Here is a 16412-nt window from a genome sequence, read left to right as displayed (position 1 = left end):
AATATAACTCAGGGTCCCTGGATATCCAGGTCCGCCATCCGCCATTAACTTAAACAAATTAATATACATAGGCCTACCTCCACCGCACACCAGAACTTTTGATCCAGACACCTTGATGCAATGCAAAAGTCCCGTTCCACGAAGGTTGTAGTTTATAAGCGCACACGTGACTCCTATCTTGCGCATGCCGATAAACCACCAACAAAATGCCGGTTCATTCTTCATCAGAAATGCCACTGTATCAGTTTGTTGAAGGACCTCGGTGTTCTTTGCGAAATTCGCCACTTTGTTGGACTCGGCATCAACCTCTCCATATGTATACATAAGATTATGAAATACAATACACGGTTTATATGGATGCTTTGCGACGCTTTGCAGAAATAAATCAACCACCATTAAATTATTATCTACGCAATGTTTCTGAAAAGCATACATTTTCTGAATTAAGCGTATAGTTCGGTAGTCATTCACAAGAGCACTGCCATACTTTCTTTGTAGGTACAGGACTAAGGCTGCTGTACCGCCAATTCCAACCCACCTTTTCTGTGATTTATCCATGTTTGTGTATCACAGCCATGCAAAACATGAATCCATTTAAAAGAAGCCTGACGTGTAGTTGTTTTGTCGACCTATATATCCATGGTTAAATCGACCTTTGAACAGTGAAAACGTAACGCAATAAAACAGACACAAACATCCGGGACATTAGTTTAATTCTTATATATATTATTCTAAGGCAACGTTCACTTGAAAAACACATTGATACAAACTATTAGGCTCAATTCGGTTGATGCATATAGTCACGCCGTCGAAATGAACATGGGTAAAAGAAACTTTAAATTTAATACAGTAATACTTTAGGCAAAGCTTGGTTCTAAAGCTTGGTTCCCACTAGCGACGCAACGTAATGTACTCTACGCAACGTAAGAAAATGCGCTTCCAATAATTGTGTTTGCCCCGCCTCTCCTGCGTGAAATCAAACCTGCGATGTTTGCAGCACTGTTGCGTCGTCGGTTCCCACTTGTGATTACGCAATACATCACCTTGCGTCAATATGTCGCTGCGTTGCGTTCTAGTGGGAACCACGCTTTTATCTGGCAGCCAATGCATTCGAGAACAAGACCCTGTTTCTTTCTGCATACCGAAATAATGTCAATGAGGAAAATCAGTATTCAGCCCTTTTCTCTAAAGTATGGTTCCCACTAGAACGCAACGATTACAAAAACAACCATTAAACGTGGATACAAAATGACACACTCCAAGTGAGTTTAATAAATCACAATTTTAATCTATTTTTGACTCCTTTTACAATATTATTACATATTAATAATGTTGAGTATACTTCAGGCATACGCTAATACGGTACACCTTTGATTTCCGAGTGTCATACAAATAATGTGCGTTACAAGGTGGTGTTAGAGGGTGTTACAAACGCATTCAGCGTTACAGTTTACTACTAATTTTCACCACTGACGCGTACAACTCCGCGTTTAATTCATCGTATGTTTTTGACTCATTATTAACATAGTACAGAGCGTCTGTAATTATCATTGGATCGAATCCCTGTTTAACAAAGTCCGACTTCTTGTGTTTAAATGTACCCGTTAAATCCATGTTATTGGTAATTCGAATAAATTTTGGGCGTGCGTAAGACGGTAGCTTATTCTTGAGGTAGGTATAAAGTGCTTTGAAATCCAATGATTCGTAGGCTGATGATAGGGTTATAGCAGCCATTCCAGCTCTGCCATCTTGGCCTAAAAATAGAAAATGCGAATATCATGTATCATCAAAATTACAACCATACGTATTCAGTTTGAAATAAGTTAAAGGCGACGAGGCGGAGACGTTTGTTATTTTGATGTAGGCCGCTTGATTATCTTTTACTTATTTATTCCAAAAGCTTGGTTCCCAATAGCGACGCAACGCAACCTACGCAACGTAAGAAAATGCCCTTCCAATGATTGTGTTTTCCCCCACCTGCGTAAAATCAAACCTGCGATGTTTGCAGTCGTTACGTAGCTGCATTGCATCCAAGTGGGAACCACGCCTTATAGAGTACTACATTGCTTATTGTTCATTACCTGGAATCGTGACACCATACACATTAGCTTCCATAACACCTGGAAATTCGTCTAGAATCCCAGCAACTTCTGTGGTTGCAACGTTTTCCCCTTTCCATCTACAATAAATAATTTCGACGCAGTATAGTGATTACAAAGATCATATTTAAATAAATACCTTTTCCTTTAAAACAGTTTTCCTTGGATTATAGATTTTATTCGTATAAGAGTATCTCGGGAGCGTTTAAATTGATCAATTCTTGACGGAATTTTGCTGAAATTTATACAACGATCTACACTAGTCTGAGTTCCAGACGGAGTTTGAGAGATAAAAGCTTCGAAATAACTACAGACTTGGGTCAAGTCTAGATCTACACTAGCAAACTTTGTAAAATTTCTCTTACCAAACTCGGGAGTTTGCACTAATTTGCAAACTTTGCTAGACTACAAAAAACACAACAAAGAAATAGAGTGGAGACGCCAGCCAAGAATCGAATTGAGTCTTCTTGCTATAAAGCTTGGTTTCCACTAGGACTTAACGCAAGGACGTAAACGCAACGCAAGCGTGTTGACCATTGACAAGCGACAGTAAGTTCGCATAATCCATCGCTTGTGATTGGTCAACAACTCACTTACGTTGCGTCCTTGTGTTGCGTCTCTAGTGGGAACCACCCGTAGTAGATTAAATCTATTACCATTTCAAACTTAATGGGGTCAATTAAAGGTTACCTGAATGTATCTCCAATTCTATCGATAAAATAGACATATCCGTCAGCATCAATTCTAATAAGATCACCAGTATTGAAGTAAGTATCTCCGTCAACGAATACGTTTCTAAGAATTTTCCTCTCCGTTTCTTTCTTATCAAGATATCCGAGAAACGGACGCGTTTTATCCGATACTGACACAAGCAATCCCGTTTCACCTGTAACAAACAATGAGTTGAATCTTAAAGCTGGGTTCCCACTAGCGACGCAACGTAACGCAACCTACGCAATATATAATAATGCGCTGCTCTCACAGTATTTATTTTGTCCAATAAAACATATCGACGTAAGAAAACGCCCTCCCAATAACTGTGTTTTGCCCCGCCTGCGTGAAATCAAAACTGCGATGTTTACAGCACTTTGCGTCAATACGTCGTTGCGTTGTGTCGCTAGTGGGAACCAAGCTTTATTATGTAGTACAGTATTCAATATGATGACGGTAATGAAGTCGAAAATGGACGCAGAATTTACCGAAACCTAATATTCAAAACACGACAGATTTCTGTTAAAAGAATCATGGTTGGCACATATTAATTTGTTAACAAAAAGAGACTAAATATACCCTTATATGGGCACATCACATTTTTTGTCACATAAAGTTTGATAGCTTTACGAGGCCTATGCTTATATTGTATTATGGTAATTGATGGCTACGATGGTAAGGTGTAGGACGGCAATGTGAGGATGACACTGGTTAAGATATTCTTTGAGCTATTTATACAGTTGATGACAGATTTAGGCCCCTCCACTCCATTTCAACTATCCAGATGCGCCAATAAATTGTCGGCTGTTTAGACATGTGGCGTAAACGTGTATGCTCTGCTGTGAGTAGGGCCTACTCTCAGCTCTAGACTGGGTTCGAACCTTCACGGATATATTGTTCCTTTTTTTGTTTTTTTTTAATGACGAAATCGACAACGCCGAAAAAATGAAATCGACAACAGAGTTATATTACAAAACGTTATTTGGAATACGTCATGAATATGTATATTTATGACGTAAACGACGAATTACGTAATATGAAGGACGCGAGACATGTGCTTTGCGGCGTAAACGTGTATGCTCTGTTGTAAGTAGGGCCTACTGGGAGTAACTCCCAGATCTAGACTGGGTTCGAACCTCCACGGATATTGTTTTTTTGTTTTTTTAATGACGAAATCGACAACGCCGAAAAAATGAAATCGACAGCAGAGTTATTTTACAAAACGTTATTTGAAATACGTTGCGTTCTAGTGGGAACCATACTTTAGAGAAAAGCGCTGAATACTAACTTTCCTCATTGACATTATTTCGGTATGCAGTTTTGAATTATTCATGGTTAAAAAGTAATTCGTCAAAAAATATTGCTAAATGATTAAACAAACCTGGATCAACTGGAATACACTTTCCATCCTTCCCTTTGATTGGCTTAGAAGTATCGACGTCATATTTAATCACGCAAGGAGCACCTAGTAACTTTAAACCAAACGTAAATATATGTCAATAGTAAACCCCTGCTTTGTGACACCCTTATTAAGGGGACATTTCACGGGACACGAATGAGGGTAAATATCCTTTAACAATACGCAGCGGCGTGGGAAACATGGGGGGCCTTTCTGGCTCAAACATTTGGTGGCTAAGGCTCCATCCCCTATTTAAAAATCAAGGATACACCCCTGACCCCCCACTTCAAAAATCGTTCCCGCGCCGCTGATAATACGGCTAACCCCTATTCAGGGAACACGATAAGATATACTTTGTTGGGTGCCGATGGTGTCCCCTTAATGAGGTTTCAACTAAAAATGTTTGCGGCTTACTACTATATCATTAAACCTAATGCCACCAACATCGATTATATATATATACCTTTACAAGCGGTGAGATTCGACCGAGAGCACCGACTTTACCATCCAAATTTAAGAACATGTGACTACCTTCACTCGCACCATAAAATTCACTGATTTTCTCAATTTTAAACCTGTTTTGGAACTCTTCCCAAATGTCTGGACGAAGACCGTTTCCAAAAGCCACACGAACTTTGACCGGATAAACACCGTCATCTGGTTTCTGAAGATATAATGTTTCTAAAGTTACTTTTCCTACACGATTCAATTCCGTCGTTATTATGGTGCTAAATAATGAACTGGGCTCAATGACCAACTAATAAAGCGTGGTTCGCACAAGCAACGCAATGTAACGCAACGCAGTCGTATTGACGCAAAGTGCTGTATTGTGTGATTACAAGTGGGAACCGACGACGCAACAGTGCTGCAAACATCGCAGGTTTGATTTGAAACACAATTATTAGACTGGCATTTTCTTACGGTGCGTAGGTTGCGTTACGTTGCGTTGCTAGTGAGAACCAAACTTAACAAACAAAACAAACCTTAGGTTGAGCCAGCAGATAGCGGCATATTTCTCCAATGTACTGAATGATAGTAGCGTTGTGTTTGCGGACATCTTCCCAAAAATGACTCGCAGAAAATTTACGACTTGTCGCAAAAGTACATCCTAAATATTGTTAGAAAAGAAAAAAAAAATTGGAAAGCCATAAATAAAAAAAAGACGATACATAAATTTCCATGGCAGCCGCTACAGGTCACAAGAAACGCATAGTTCCAACTTACCAACTCTTATAGCGTTTAGGAAGCTGAGAGTAAATGCAGCACTATGGTACAACGGCAGTGGGGAATAGAGTACATCATCTTCCCGAAGATCGAAGTAATCGAGGACAACCGAACCTCTTATTGCTCCCCTGTTGTCTTTCTTACAAGCCTTTGGCAAACCTACAACAAATAATAAACATATAGACTGCTGATTAATCGATTAATAAAGACAATAAAAAAATGAAATAAATAAACGTTTTTAAAATTACAATCAATAAATCAATAAATCAATAATCGATACCTGTCGTCCCAGAAGTAAATATATAATATGACTGGTCAGTAAGCGTTAATTGATTCCTACAGCTCTTAGAAATCGCCGATGCTGACGCATCCTGAACGTTATCTTCAATAAGCTCAATGCCAGCTGGCAGGTCTTCTACGTTGCTTCTTCTCAACCATACTCGAATGCCAAGCTGGTGTAATTCAGGTAAAATATCAACCACGGCCTTAATGAGATCGGCATCTGTAAAATTAAAGTAAAGCTCTGTCCACACTATCGAACTAGTTTGACAAAAAAAGTGTGATGTGCCCAAATATGGTAGTGATATGCCTAAATATGGTAGTATTATGACATCATTATCATGTCTATATATGGACACATCACATAGAGTTTGATAGTGTAGACAGAGTTTAAGACAGGAAATTGAATTAAATAAAAAGCTTGTTGCAATAACTAAGATACGATGATAACTCATTGTTGGATTGAGATTGCCGGGAAATCCCCCGGGAATTCCACATCGTTGGAGATTCCACAGAAAAACCCCCCGACCTAGAATGTATTCAAATTTAATAGACCTACTCGCAATCTCTCTTGTCAACCAAATTATTTAAATCTAACATTATGTAGCCTATCGACCATACTCAGGAAGGAATAACATAATTCATGAATAGGCTATAGGCCAAATATAATGATATTACACGGTTAAACACGTCACCTAAAGGTTGCGGGCTTCTATTTATTACGGTTATATTATATCATGTGTTGATTACTGTATGATGAATAAAACTAAATCGAATGTTGAATAATGACGGTCCTAGATATCCAGGTCCGTCATATATACATACCTCCACCACACACTAGTACTTTTGATCCCGATATCTTAATACAATGCAAAAGTCCCGTTCCACGAAGGTTATAATTTAAGAACGCACACGTGACTCCGATCTTGCGCATGCCGATAAACCACCAACAAAATGCCGGTTCATTCTTCATCATAAATGCCACTGTATCAGTTTGTTGAAGGACCTCGGTGTTCTTGGCGAAATTCGCAACTTTGTTGGACTCGACATCAACCTCTCCATACGTATACATAAGGTTATGAAACAAAATAAAGGGTTTATATGGATGATTTGCGACGCTTTGCAGAAATAAATCAACCACCATCAAATTATTATTGACACAATGCTCGTGAAACGAATTGAATGTACGAATTAAGCGTATAGTTCGGTAGTCATTCAGAAAAGCACTGCCATATTTCCTTTGCAGGTACAGGACTAAGGCTGCTGTACCGCCAATTCCAATCACCTTTGCCTGTGATTTATCCATACCTATTCGGTATAAAACAACTCAAAGCACACTTACGAATCCTTCACAACCTTTAAGCTGTTCTTCCGTTACTGTAAAAGTAACCTTTGACCACCAGAAACTAGAAAGAAGAATATAACGCCCCTTTCACACACCAGACAGCCAGCATATAATCAAACATAATTTCATAATACAAACAATTGTATTTACAGTAGCGACAAACCCTCATATTTATAATTAGGTCAATTATGTGAATGATGAGCAGGCAATTTTCGTACGGTACTTTCGAGAGACAAATTGTCGCGCGGCTGTTTCACGTCAAACAACGGTTAAAATGATAATTTTATAATAGTCTTCATTTAGCCTATTTTCTAGCATCTTGCTGACATATTAAAACCAAATTGAGTTTGTAACTGAATAATAAGTACATACAAAAAAATAATAAAATAAAATTCGTGTAATACCCGCCTCTCTTCACTACGTCATCCTGTACGCGAACGTGTCCCCCACCCCACTAACCCCTCGCGCTGCTGAAAGACAAGGCCGTTGGGGGCGGGAACGTACTAAAAAAAACCAAAACAATAACAACACTGAGTAGTTACACGACACGCACGTCGACTGAATGTCAGCATGCATGCCTCTGAATTTGTTTTTTATTACAACATTCAAACAACATTCCAGAAATGACAATATACACCCACATACGGCGCTCTGTAACACGCCACTCGAATGCTATTTTAGCTATTCTAATACTCATTAGTGTGATTTATGTGTACAGTAGGCCTAGTAGATACATTACTACGCCTAGTCCTAGGCCTCAAGATGATGATAGCAATATGGATATGGGTCAGAAGTTATCAGAAAAGGTACGTGACACGCGTAGGGAGTGCGCTCACTGGTGATCCGCCAGTAGTAGTAGATGAGCTAGGCCTAACTATTACATTATTATATTTGAAACGATTTGAGTGGGCCTAGACATTTGAAATTTAATACAGTTTTTTTTTCATTATCATATGAGTTGAGAAAATCAATGATACATTTATTTACTTGACTCTTTTTTATATTATTAATTACGCCTAACTAAGACCTATGTACTTTAGTGCTAAAATGCCCCACTCCCAATTTTCTTAATCCACCCCTGTTTTCATATATAGCCTAGTATAATATATAGAACTAAAATTGCAAAATGAAAAAAAGATGATAAAAAAAAAGCATAGTAACACAGATTTATTGATTTGTTTTACAGAATGTAGAGGGAAACAAGTGTGTCGAGTCTCAACGAATATCAAACGCCATTCCCGGAGAAAGCATTCATCATGTGACCGACACAGGCACAATGACACCTGTGCAACTTGTGAAACATATGCAAACATTGAAAAGGCATGGAATACGTACTGAATATGAAGAAATAATAAACGAGATGCCTTCAGGATCGTTCTCTTACTCAAGGTACCAGTGTATGATGTAGGCCTACTACAGTAACACCCCTATAGCATACATGCCAACACCTAAAGTTAAAAAAACGGAAAGTGGTGTTTTCTCTTTATCTATTATCGAGAGGTAAAGAAGCGCAGTGTGTGATGTCACAAGTGGTGGCATGGTGGCTATATGGAAAAACGGGAGTGCAATATTTGGCCGGGAAACGAGTCTATAATATGGGAGTCTCCCGGCCAAACCGTGTTGGCTGGCATGTACGTTAGGTGGGTGGCGGTGGGGGGGGGGGGGGGGGGGGGGGGTGGAACACCTTTGGGACCTGACAAAGTGTCCCCTTAATAGTGATCTCCGGAATGGGGGTTGGCAGAAGTTGAAATATATATATAATATTTGTTTTAAATACAAAAAACATGTCATAGGGGTGACATGTCATAGGGGTGACATGTCATAGGGGTGACATGTCATAGGGGTGACATGTCATAGGGGTGTCCCAATGGAGGGTTCTATTGTTGCTTAGATAAACTAGTCTTATTCATTATAATAATTTTGCTTATAATTATTCTTTAGAAACAGCATCAACATGTACAAGAATCGCTATAGCAACATCTTTTGTCTTGATGACACTAGAGTCAAACTGAAGACCTCACATGATGACCTGACATCTGATTACATACATGCAAACTATGTTGATGGATTCATGCAAAAGAATGCATTCATAGCAGCGCAAGGTTTCTACATTTTCATTTTGTTTGAGGAGAGATCAATGAAATATCATTTTTATATTTAAAGTTTGATTTCCCTAATCTTTTAGGGACATACATCTTGAAAGCTGTACTAGTTTGTGATAAAACAAAAAAAAACCTTCCAAAAAAATCTTGATTAATTACTTTCAATCCATGAATTCAGGCTACAACCTCTAGACAGCCTTGCTAGGAATTCTGGACCAGGCCAATCTCTTATCCCTCATTCTCGCTCTTGACCTCAATATGACCCTTGTATAAATACATATTTATTGTACATTTTTAACTAGGGCCATTACCAAATACTGTAAATGATTTTTGGAGGATGGTTTGGCAGGAGAATGTCTTTGTGATTGTGATGACTACAAGGACAGAGGAAAGAGGGTTGATCAAGTGTAGCCAATACTGGCCTAAAACTTTACAGGACTCTTTGAAATTTGGAGATATTATTGTTACTAATATAAAAGTTGATAAAAAGAAAGATTATATTGTAACAAGTTTACTGTTGAAGGACACAAAGGTAATGTACTGTTGGATTTGTTGAACATTTTTCTACCCAAAATTCGACCAAAACGTCCTTGTAAATATTGAGACTGTTTTGTACTCTGGAAGCACCCCATCCTCTTTTCATAACATTCCCCTTCAACAGTTAACATAAAAACCTATATAATAATCCAAAACAGTTGATGTTCACATGATCACGAGTTGGTATTCTAAATGCTTTAAAGCTCTGTCTACACTATCAAACTGTGACAAAAAAATGTGATGTGCCCATATATGGACATGATGATGTAATATCACTACCATATTTTGGCATATCACTACCATATTTGGGCACATCACACTTTGATTGTGTAGACATAGCTTTAGTTTCCTTTTAGGTTGGATGGTGTAGGCAAGTGGCCCATTTCCAGTTCACTGGTTGGCCTGATTTTGGTGTCCCAGAGTCAGCAAAGTCAGTTTTGCAATTCCACAGTGAAATTCGACAATATCAAAAAGAAGCAGTAGCATTTATGGGATCAAACTGGACAGGTCCTGAGGGTGGGCCACCTATATTGGTACATTGTAGTGCTGGAATTGGTAGGACAGGTAAGCCTATTTTGTTTTGTCAGAGCAGTTTAATTGCCCATTTTTTTTCATTATTCTGGGAGTCATCAGATATGGTACCATCAGTTTGAACTACCTAACTATTGAAAAAAGTCTTGGTTTTTATATAAACTAATATTGAACATTTTAAAGAAATTCATGGTTTTTAATTTATGTCCACTTGACCAAATATATCATGCCTGTAGCTGAGCTTTAATAAGGGGTTCTCGATCAAAATTTTTAATTTTAAATTTCATTGCAGGAACATTGTGTGCTATTGATATAACACTAGCGAGATTGGAAGTCACTCAAAAGTTGAATATATACGACACTGTACGAAAAATGCGAACACAGCGCGCCTTTACTGTCCAGACCCTCGACCAATATGAATTCATACATTTTGCTGTTATTGAAAGTCTACAAAAACAGGGAAAGCTTGCAACTATAGACTGGTCAAACTACAGGTTATAGAAAAAGCACAAATACCCAGTCGGCAGATGCTTTCTTCTTCTTCTTCCAATTTAGTGCAAACTTCAGACTTGAAGACTATAGCACTTTGGTGGGATGTGGTGCGAGTGAGTTATTTTCGTAAAGAACCCCCTTAAATGATTTAAAAGTTGGTGCCTTTACAGATGATTCTGCTTTGTAACTTGCTGTAGTTTGACTGTAAACTTGTGTACAGATATTTAATTTTTAACACAATATAATTTTTTATTTAAACAGTACTGTATATATATATATATCTATTATAAAGGATTTTTACCATTTGTTTTTTTTTATGCATGGTTCCATTATAGTGGAATAATAGAAATGGAATTAAAAGAGAAACAATTATATTTTAATTGTTTTTATTTTGAATTTATTATTGTTACTGTACATTATTTGCAAAATACCGGATATATATGTAAGTAATACTATATATCAAAGAAAGTTGATCTGGCTAAATTAGGGAGAGTTATTGTAATACGTTAATCTAAAGGCAATAGGAACTCAACATGTGCAGTTACTGTCCGTGCAAACCCACCTGCGTATTCTTCCTCAATCTCCACTTTAGCTGGGTCTACAAGCCTAATTCAGTTTTTAATATTGTCCACTGATGTCTCAACTTGTCCTTTACATTGTCACTTTCAAATATAGAATCAATACTTTTAAATGATATGTTGTATAGTTGCTGCTTTGTGAAATTGAATGTGTTTGCCACGATATTGTATTCCCTGGATACAGACGTCAGCATCAAACCCTTGTCATCTGTCTGTAATGAAAACATACGTTTAATCAGTTATAATAATCTGTGATTAAAATTAATATAAAATGAAACTATTGTACAAAGTGATAACATACAGCATTAATTGTAGAAAACAATTATGTGTAAATGGTCATAAGAAATAAGATAGATTCTATACCTTTGTTTACCGCTTACCGTTACCACTCGTCTGTGTAAATTGGTATAAAACAATCATGTGAGACAGAGGCATGGGTTTACCATACTTTATTATACATATTATGTTACAGTATGTTCACCCTTAAAGCACTGTCTACGCTATCAAACTTAAAAAAATAAAATGTGATGTGCCCAAATATGGTAGTGATATGAGTTATGGCATCGTCATGTCCATATATGGGCACATCACATTTTGTTGTCACATAAAGTTTGTTAGTGTAGACAGAGCTTTATTACTCTTTAACTAAAATCAAATGAATATAGTACTAACACAAATTATACATGGATGTTTCTTGTCATACCAATACTTGAAGTGATGTTTATCAAACGATGAAACTGTCTGGCCTAGTATGTTAGATGTTAAACATGCCTCTGTAGTAGATACAAATGGGATTTATTTAGTTCTGCATACATCATAGCTGCTTTAGTGACATGGAGTGCTCACTCCATAGTTCTGTTTTTACTGGATAAGGACTATAAACAGTACATTCTTGCACTTAACAAAAGCTAGTACATCTTTTGAGAGTACCCCATCATACTAGTTCACTAGTTTAAGTGGATTGAATATTTAATAATAATAATAAGATTTATAGAGCGCACATATCCACAAAGTGTGAAAACCATGAGAAATGCAACCATGAAACTAAAAACAACAAAACATTTTGCAAAACGGAAAAAAAAGGAGGATATTTAGGCACTAGTATATTGCTACCTAGGACATGACATTTAAACCTCTGTCTACACTGTCAAACTTTATGTGATGTGCCCATATATGGACATATCACTACCATATTTAGGCACATCACACATTTTTTTCAACATTTTATAGTGTAGACAGGACTTAAGAGAATTTTATTGAAACGACAAACATTACAGGTCAAATTGCATTGAGACTTGAGACAGTATAATCTGCTATCAAACTTAACTACACCACAATGACAATTTACCTCACCTATAGGAATGTTAAATTGTTGTGTGATGTCCACTAAATCCTGCCTTCCACCAGCCTCAGGGTGAATGTACGTCCCATGTCCAATCCTGTCAGGTGGAACAGACAGTAACAAGCCACTCTCATCTGTCCTATCTGTCCTCTGCAAATCAAATGTTTACGTACAAATCATCAAAAGCAGTTGCATATTGTGTATAGTATTATAGCTATTTTTAATTTTCTAAATAAAATTTTCTAAACAGACATTGAATTATTATTTTTTATCATGCACAAATGTAATTTATCATAATTTACCTCAGCGATGTGAAGGGCGAGTTTAAGGCCAGACTTCTTAGCATCTCTTAAAAGAGGAACAAATGCAGCCATATCACCAAGCTGAAATAAGCCCATAAGAATACTTTAATATAGTGGTTTTTCTTCAGAATAATGATTTTACAGAAATAATTTGCTCTTACTTGTTGAAATGTATGCATGGCTAATACAGATTAATATAGTAGGGTTTGCGGTTTGTAAAAGCAAATGAAGAACAGCTGAGAGAATGCCTTGATGTGTGTTGTTAAAGTTAAAACTGTCAGTGATTTTTTTATTGAGCGAGTGGCCAAGCGGTTAAAACAGTGAAACAGTAATACCTTGCCATATTAACATCGGCAATGGTTCGAGTCTCGCTCCATGATTCTGGTGGTAGAATGAGTCTTCTCAGTATAGGAATATAAACCATAGGTCCAGTGTACACATCTGGCTCATGTGCACTAGAACTTTCGAGACTAGTATGGGGTTACCCAGGTGTACTAGTATACACACCACTGTCACACACAGCCACTTATAAGGGCTCCTTGATTGTCAGCATATGATGTTCTTTATCCAGTGTGAACTGCAGTTATAAGCCTGGTTTGGATTGGGTTCACACTGTGCTAGTCTATTGTTGTATGATGACCACTTTTCACATTCTATTTGCCTCAATTTACTTTCCTAGCAAGGAGACAGTTGTAACTACTCACATTTGGGTTACCGCTCAAGTCAATGCCTATCACTATCCCATTGCTCTTGGAGTTGAATTGTTTGGCTAATTCTATAGTTTCCATAGCAACATCCACGCCTCTACTTCTATCAACTGATAATAGGAACCTAAAAATAACAGTTTCCTTTCAAATTTAGAAAATGAAAAAGTTGATGCATCCAACTTATTAATTTTGATTCTAAACATTTTTTTAGGCAAGTAAATATTTTCAACAATTTGTATTTTCTCTTTCTATAGTAACTCACCTAACAATTATGTTTAAATCTTCTTTTATAGCTTTCTCAATTCCTTTTAAAACAGCTTCTACATACGATTGCTTTGTCATTCCTTTAAAACAGAAAAGTCACCCATTTTTACTTCTTTTTAGATTGGCACTATGTATCAAAATAATATAGTAGCTTATACTGTTAGAATCATACATAAAGCTCTGTCTACACTGTCAAACCAGTTTAGTGATATGACATCATCATGTCCATATATGGGCACATCACATTTTTTTGTCACATACATACAATTACAATACATCTTACCTGTACTGGTAACATCTCTTGGTGTGCTTCTCAATTCTAGATAATGCACATTTTCCTCAGCAAATTCTTTGATTACATCATATGTTACCATGGAAACTGTGTCGGTGTCCGTTACAAGTTGATGCAATATTGGAAACATTTCAAAAGTCCTTAAAATGAAAAAAAAAAAAAAAAAATGAACTAGCAACAATGCATTATTTGTGTATCATTTTAAAGTAGGCCTACATTTCACAATATTTTTTTTGAATTTTAATAAAACATAAAAAAACACTCAATAATTGTAATTATTATAAAACATTTAACTACATTCACAATTGCTCCAAATGGAAGATAGCACAGTTTTATTTTATTCAATAATGGAAAATCATAGAGATAGTTAAACAGCATCATCATATTCTGTTAAAGCCCCATTCCCTACGTTTTTTAGATCTAATTTAAGATCACAAACTATATTTAATGTAAAAATAATACTATATGGTCCTATTGCGATAACTTTTTTCGTCTTTAAACGGTTAAAAATAAATCGATTCTAATAATTATAGTGGCCCGCTATAAATCCCAAAATGCATTGCGCGCGGATTGATATTTTTGTTTTTCACCTGTAATTCGCCCACTTTTCGATCGATCGTGAAGGCAAAACAAATGGAAGACTCCTAACTTTTCAGCGAAAATACCGGGTTTTCCCCAATTTGTATCAACGGAGTCTGGCAAAAATAGAAAGACAATTAATGCAGCAACTATACAACGTCAGGCTAGGTATATAGCTAGCGTACGATGTTTGCCAGCTAGGCCTACAAAACTAAGCCTAGCTAGGCCTAAGACCGTCCACGAGAGGTCGATCGCCGCGAGCTACTTAGGAAGTGCATTGTTTCTCACTTTTTATCATAATTTACCATAAAACGTACATTTAAGACAAGGAATGACATGGTTTAATGTTTTTAAAGTGATATATATGTATTATTTTCCAAAAAACGTCCAAAATTGCAGGGAAGGGGTCTTTAAACTATGTCTACATTATCAAACTTTATGTGCCTACCTATGTATATATGGTAGTGATATGCCCAAATATAGTAGTGATATATTACATTATCTTTATTTTTATTTTTTTTATTTCATTCAATTTCCAGGTAACATACAAAAATCATAAACAAGGTACGGCATCATTCAACAAAACAGAACAAAAGTACTATCAGCACCTGCGGGTAACCAAAAGTGGATCAGTTCAAAAGAACTGCACTGTCGAGTGGCTTTCCCAACTAATAGTACGAAAAACGCAATAGACATAAAAACACAGTGATAGTCTAGTCAGTCATGTCCATATATAGGCACATTACATAAAGTTTGATAGTGCAGGGAAAAATTTCATTTTAAAATTTTGTTTAGCAATTATTGCTAATCAAACTGATTTTTAGGCGAGAAACATTGTTTTGTATTGTCTTTTTTGCTACACAATTTTAGAAATGTGTAGCAATAAGGTTGTTTTGTATAGCTTTTTGCTATGCTACACTGGCGAAATTATTCCCTGTAGTGTAGACAGAGCTTTACATGACGAAACAATTCTGAATGTAGCTTTACTCATTAAGGTTCTTCTTTTCTCCCTTCTTAACGGAGGTAATCCATTTATTCAACTTCTTCATATCCACACCTGAGAGGTCATCCTTGTTTTGGACGATCTTTTCCATTGTACATGCACTGATTGAGCCATTGATATGAGCATGAAGTTCCTGGATTTTAGAAACAAATAATAATAATATATTTGGTGAATGAATAATAAATAAACAAGAGAAGTTAGATGTTTAATTTGCATTTAATTGGAGTTTTTAATGCAGTCCTAACTCACAGTATCAGTAGTTACTAACTCTGAGGCGAGAATGAATGAGACCTGACCCAGGGCCTAGCTAGGCTTAGACTACACTATACTACTAGCACTGCAGTTAGTAGCTAAAGCTGCCTACTTAGTACTGGGCCCTACTTACTTTACTAGCCTATTATTAAAGTCTAGGCCTACTCTAGGGCTAGGCCTAGGACTACTAGTCCATCAACTTGTCCCTAAAATACATTGAAAATAATCATTGGAATTTAAATGATGGCATTAATGTAAACGACTAACAATTTTTGGTAGTGCTCTACAAAATTCTTCCATTTCTCCCTTTAATCCGCCACCCACGTGTCGTGTCCAAAAACAAAATAAACTTTTATCAGAACTGAACAATAGAG

General features: G+C 36.8%; 3 protein-coding genes across 5 annotated transcripts; 1 reads left to right on the top strand and 2 right to left on the bottom strand.

Moving 5' to 3' along the window:
* Window positions 1-1258: 1258 nt before the first annotated feature.
* Window positions 1259-7092, bottom strand: LOC140062764 (long-chain fatty acid transport protein 2-like). The gene is made up of 9 exons (XM_072109090.1): window positions 6538-7092; window positions 5714-5935; window positions 5434-5592; window positions 5193-5317; window positions 4673-4873; window positions 4192-4282; window positions 2790-2985; window positions 2082-2179; window positions 1259-1754 (listed from the first exon to the last, which is right to left on the bottom strand). The coding sequence occupies exons 1-9, from the start codon at window positions 7016-7018 to the stop codon at window positions 1444-1446; spliced, it is 1884 nt and encodes a 627-aa protein (XP_071965191.1). The 5' UTR covers window positions 7019-7092; the 3' UTR covers window positions 1259-1443.
* Window positions 7093-7107: 15 nt separating this feature from the next.
* Window positions 7108-16390, bottom strand: LOC140062767 (N6-Methyl-AMP deaminase-like). 3 transcript variants are annotated; one of them, XM_072109095.1, is made up of 10 exons: window positions 16306-16390; window positions 15771-15919; window positions 14196-14344; window positions 13911-13992; window positions 13646-13772; window positions 12942-13022; window positions 12651-12789; window positions 11970-12070; window positions 11282-11509; window positions 7108-7118 (listed from the first exon to the last, which is right to left on the bottom strand). In XM_072109095.1, the coding sequence occupies exons 1-9, from the start codon at window positions 16336-16338 to the stop codon at window positions 11318-11320; spliced, it is 1053 nt and encodes a 350-aa protein (XP_071965196.1). In that variant the 5' UTR covers window positions 16339-16390; the 3' UTR covers window positions 7108-7118; window positions 11282-11317. The 3 variants fall into 3 exon arrangements, with proteins under 3 accessions (XP_071965196.1, XP_071965195.1, XP_071965194.1); XM_072109094.1 differs by lacking the exon at window positions 7108-7118 and adding an exon at window positions 8456-8505; XM_072109093.1 differs by lacking the exon at window positions 7108-7118 and having other exon boundaries at window positions 11141-11509.
* LOC140062766 (tyrosine-protein phosphatase non-receptor type 9-like) lies at window positions 7581-11033 on the top strand. Its single transcript, XM_072109092.1, has 6 exons — window positions 7581-7863; window positions 8244-8446; window positions 8999-9159; window positions 9462-9691; window positions 10053-10260; window positions 10520-11033. The coding sequence occupies exons 1-6, from the start codon at window positions 7681-7683 to the stop codon at window positions 10726-10728; spliced, it is 1194 nt and encodes a 397-aa protein (XP_071965193.1). The 5' UTR covers window positions 7581-7680; the 3' UTR covers window positions 10729-11033.
* Window positions 16391-16412: the final 22 nt, after the last annotated feature.

Source organism: Antedon mediterranea, chromosome 11, assembly GCF_964355755.1.
Source record: "Antedon mediterranea chromosome 11, ecAntMedi1.1, whole genome shotgun sequence".
NCBI lineage: Eukaryota > Metazoa > Echinodermata > Crinoidea > Comatulida > Antedonidae > Antedon > Antedon mediterranea.
The sequence above is the reverse complement of the archived record's forward strand: the minus strand, read 5'-3'. Positions and strand labels throughout refer to the sequence as shown.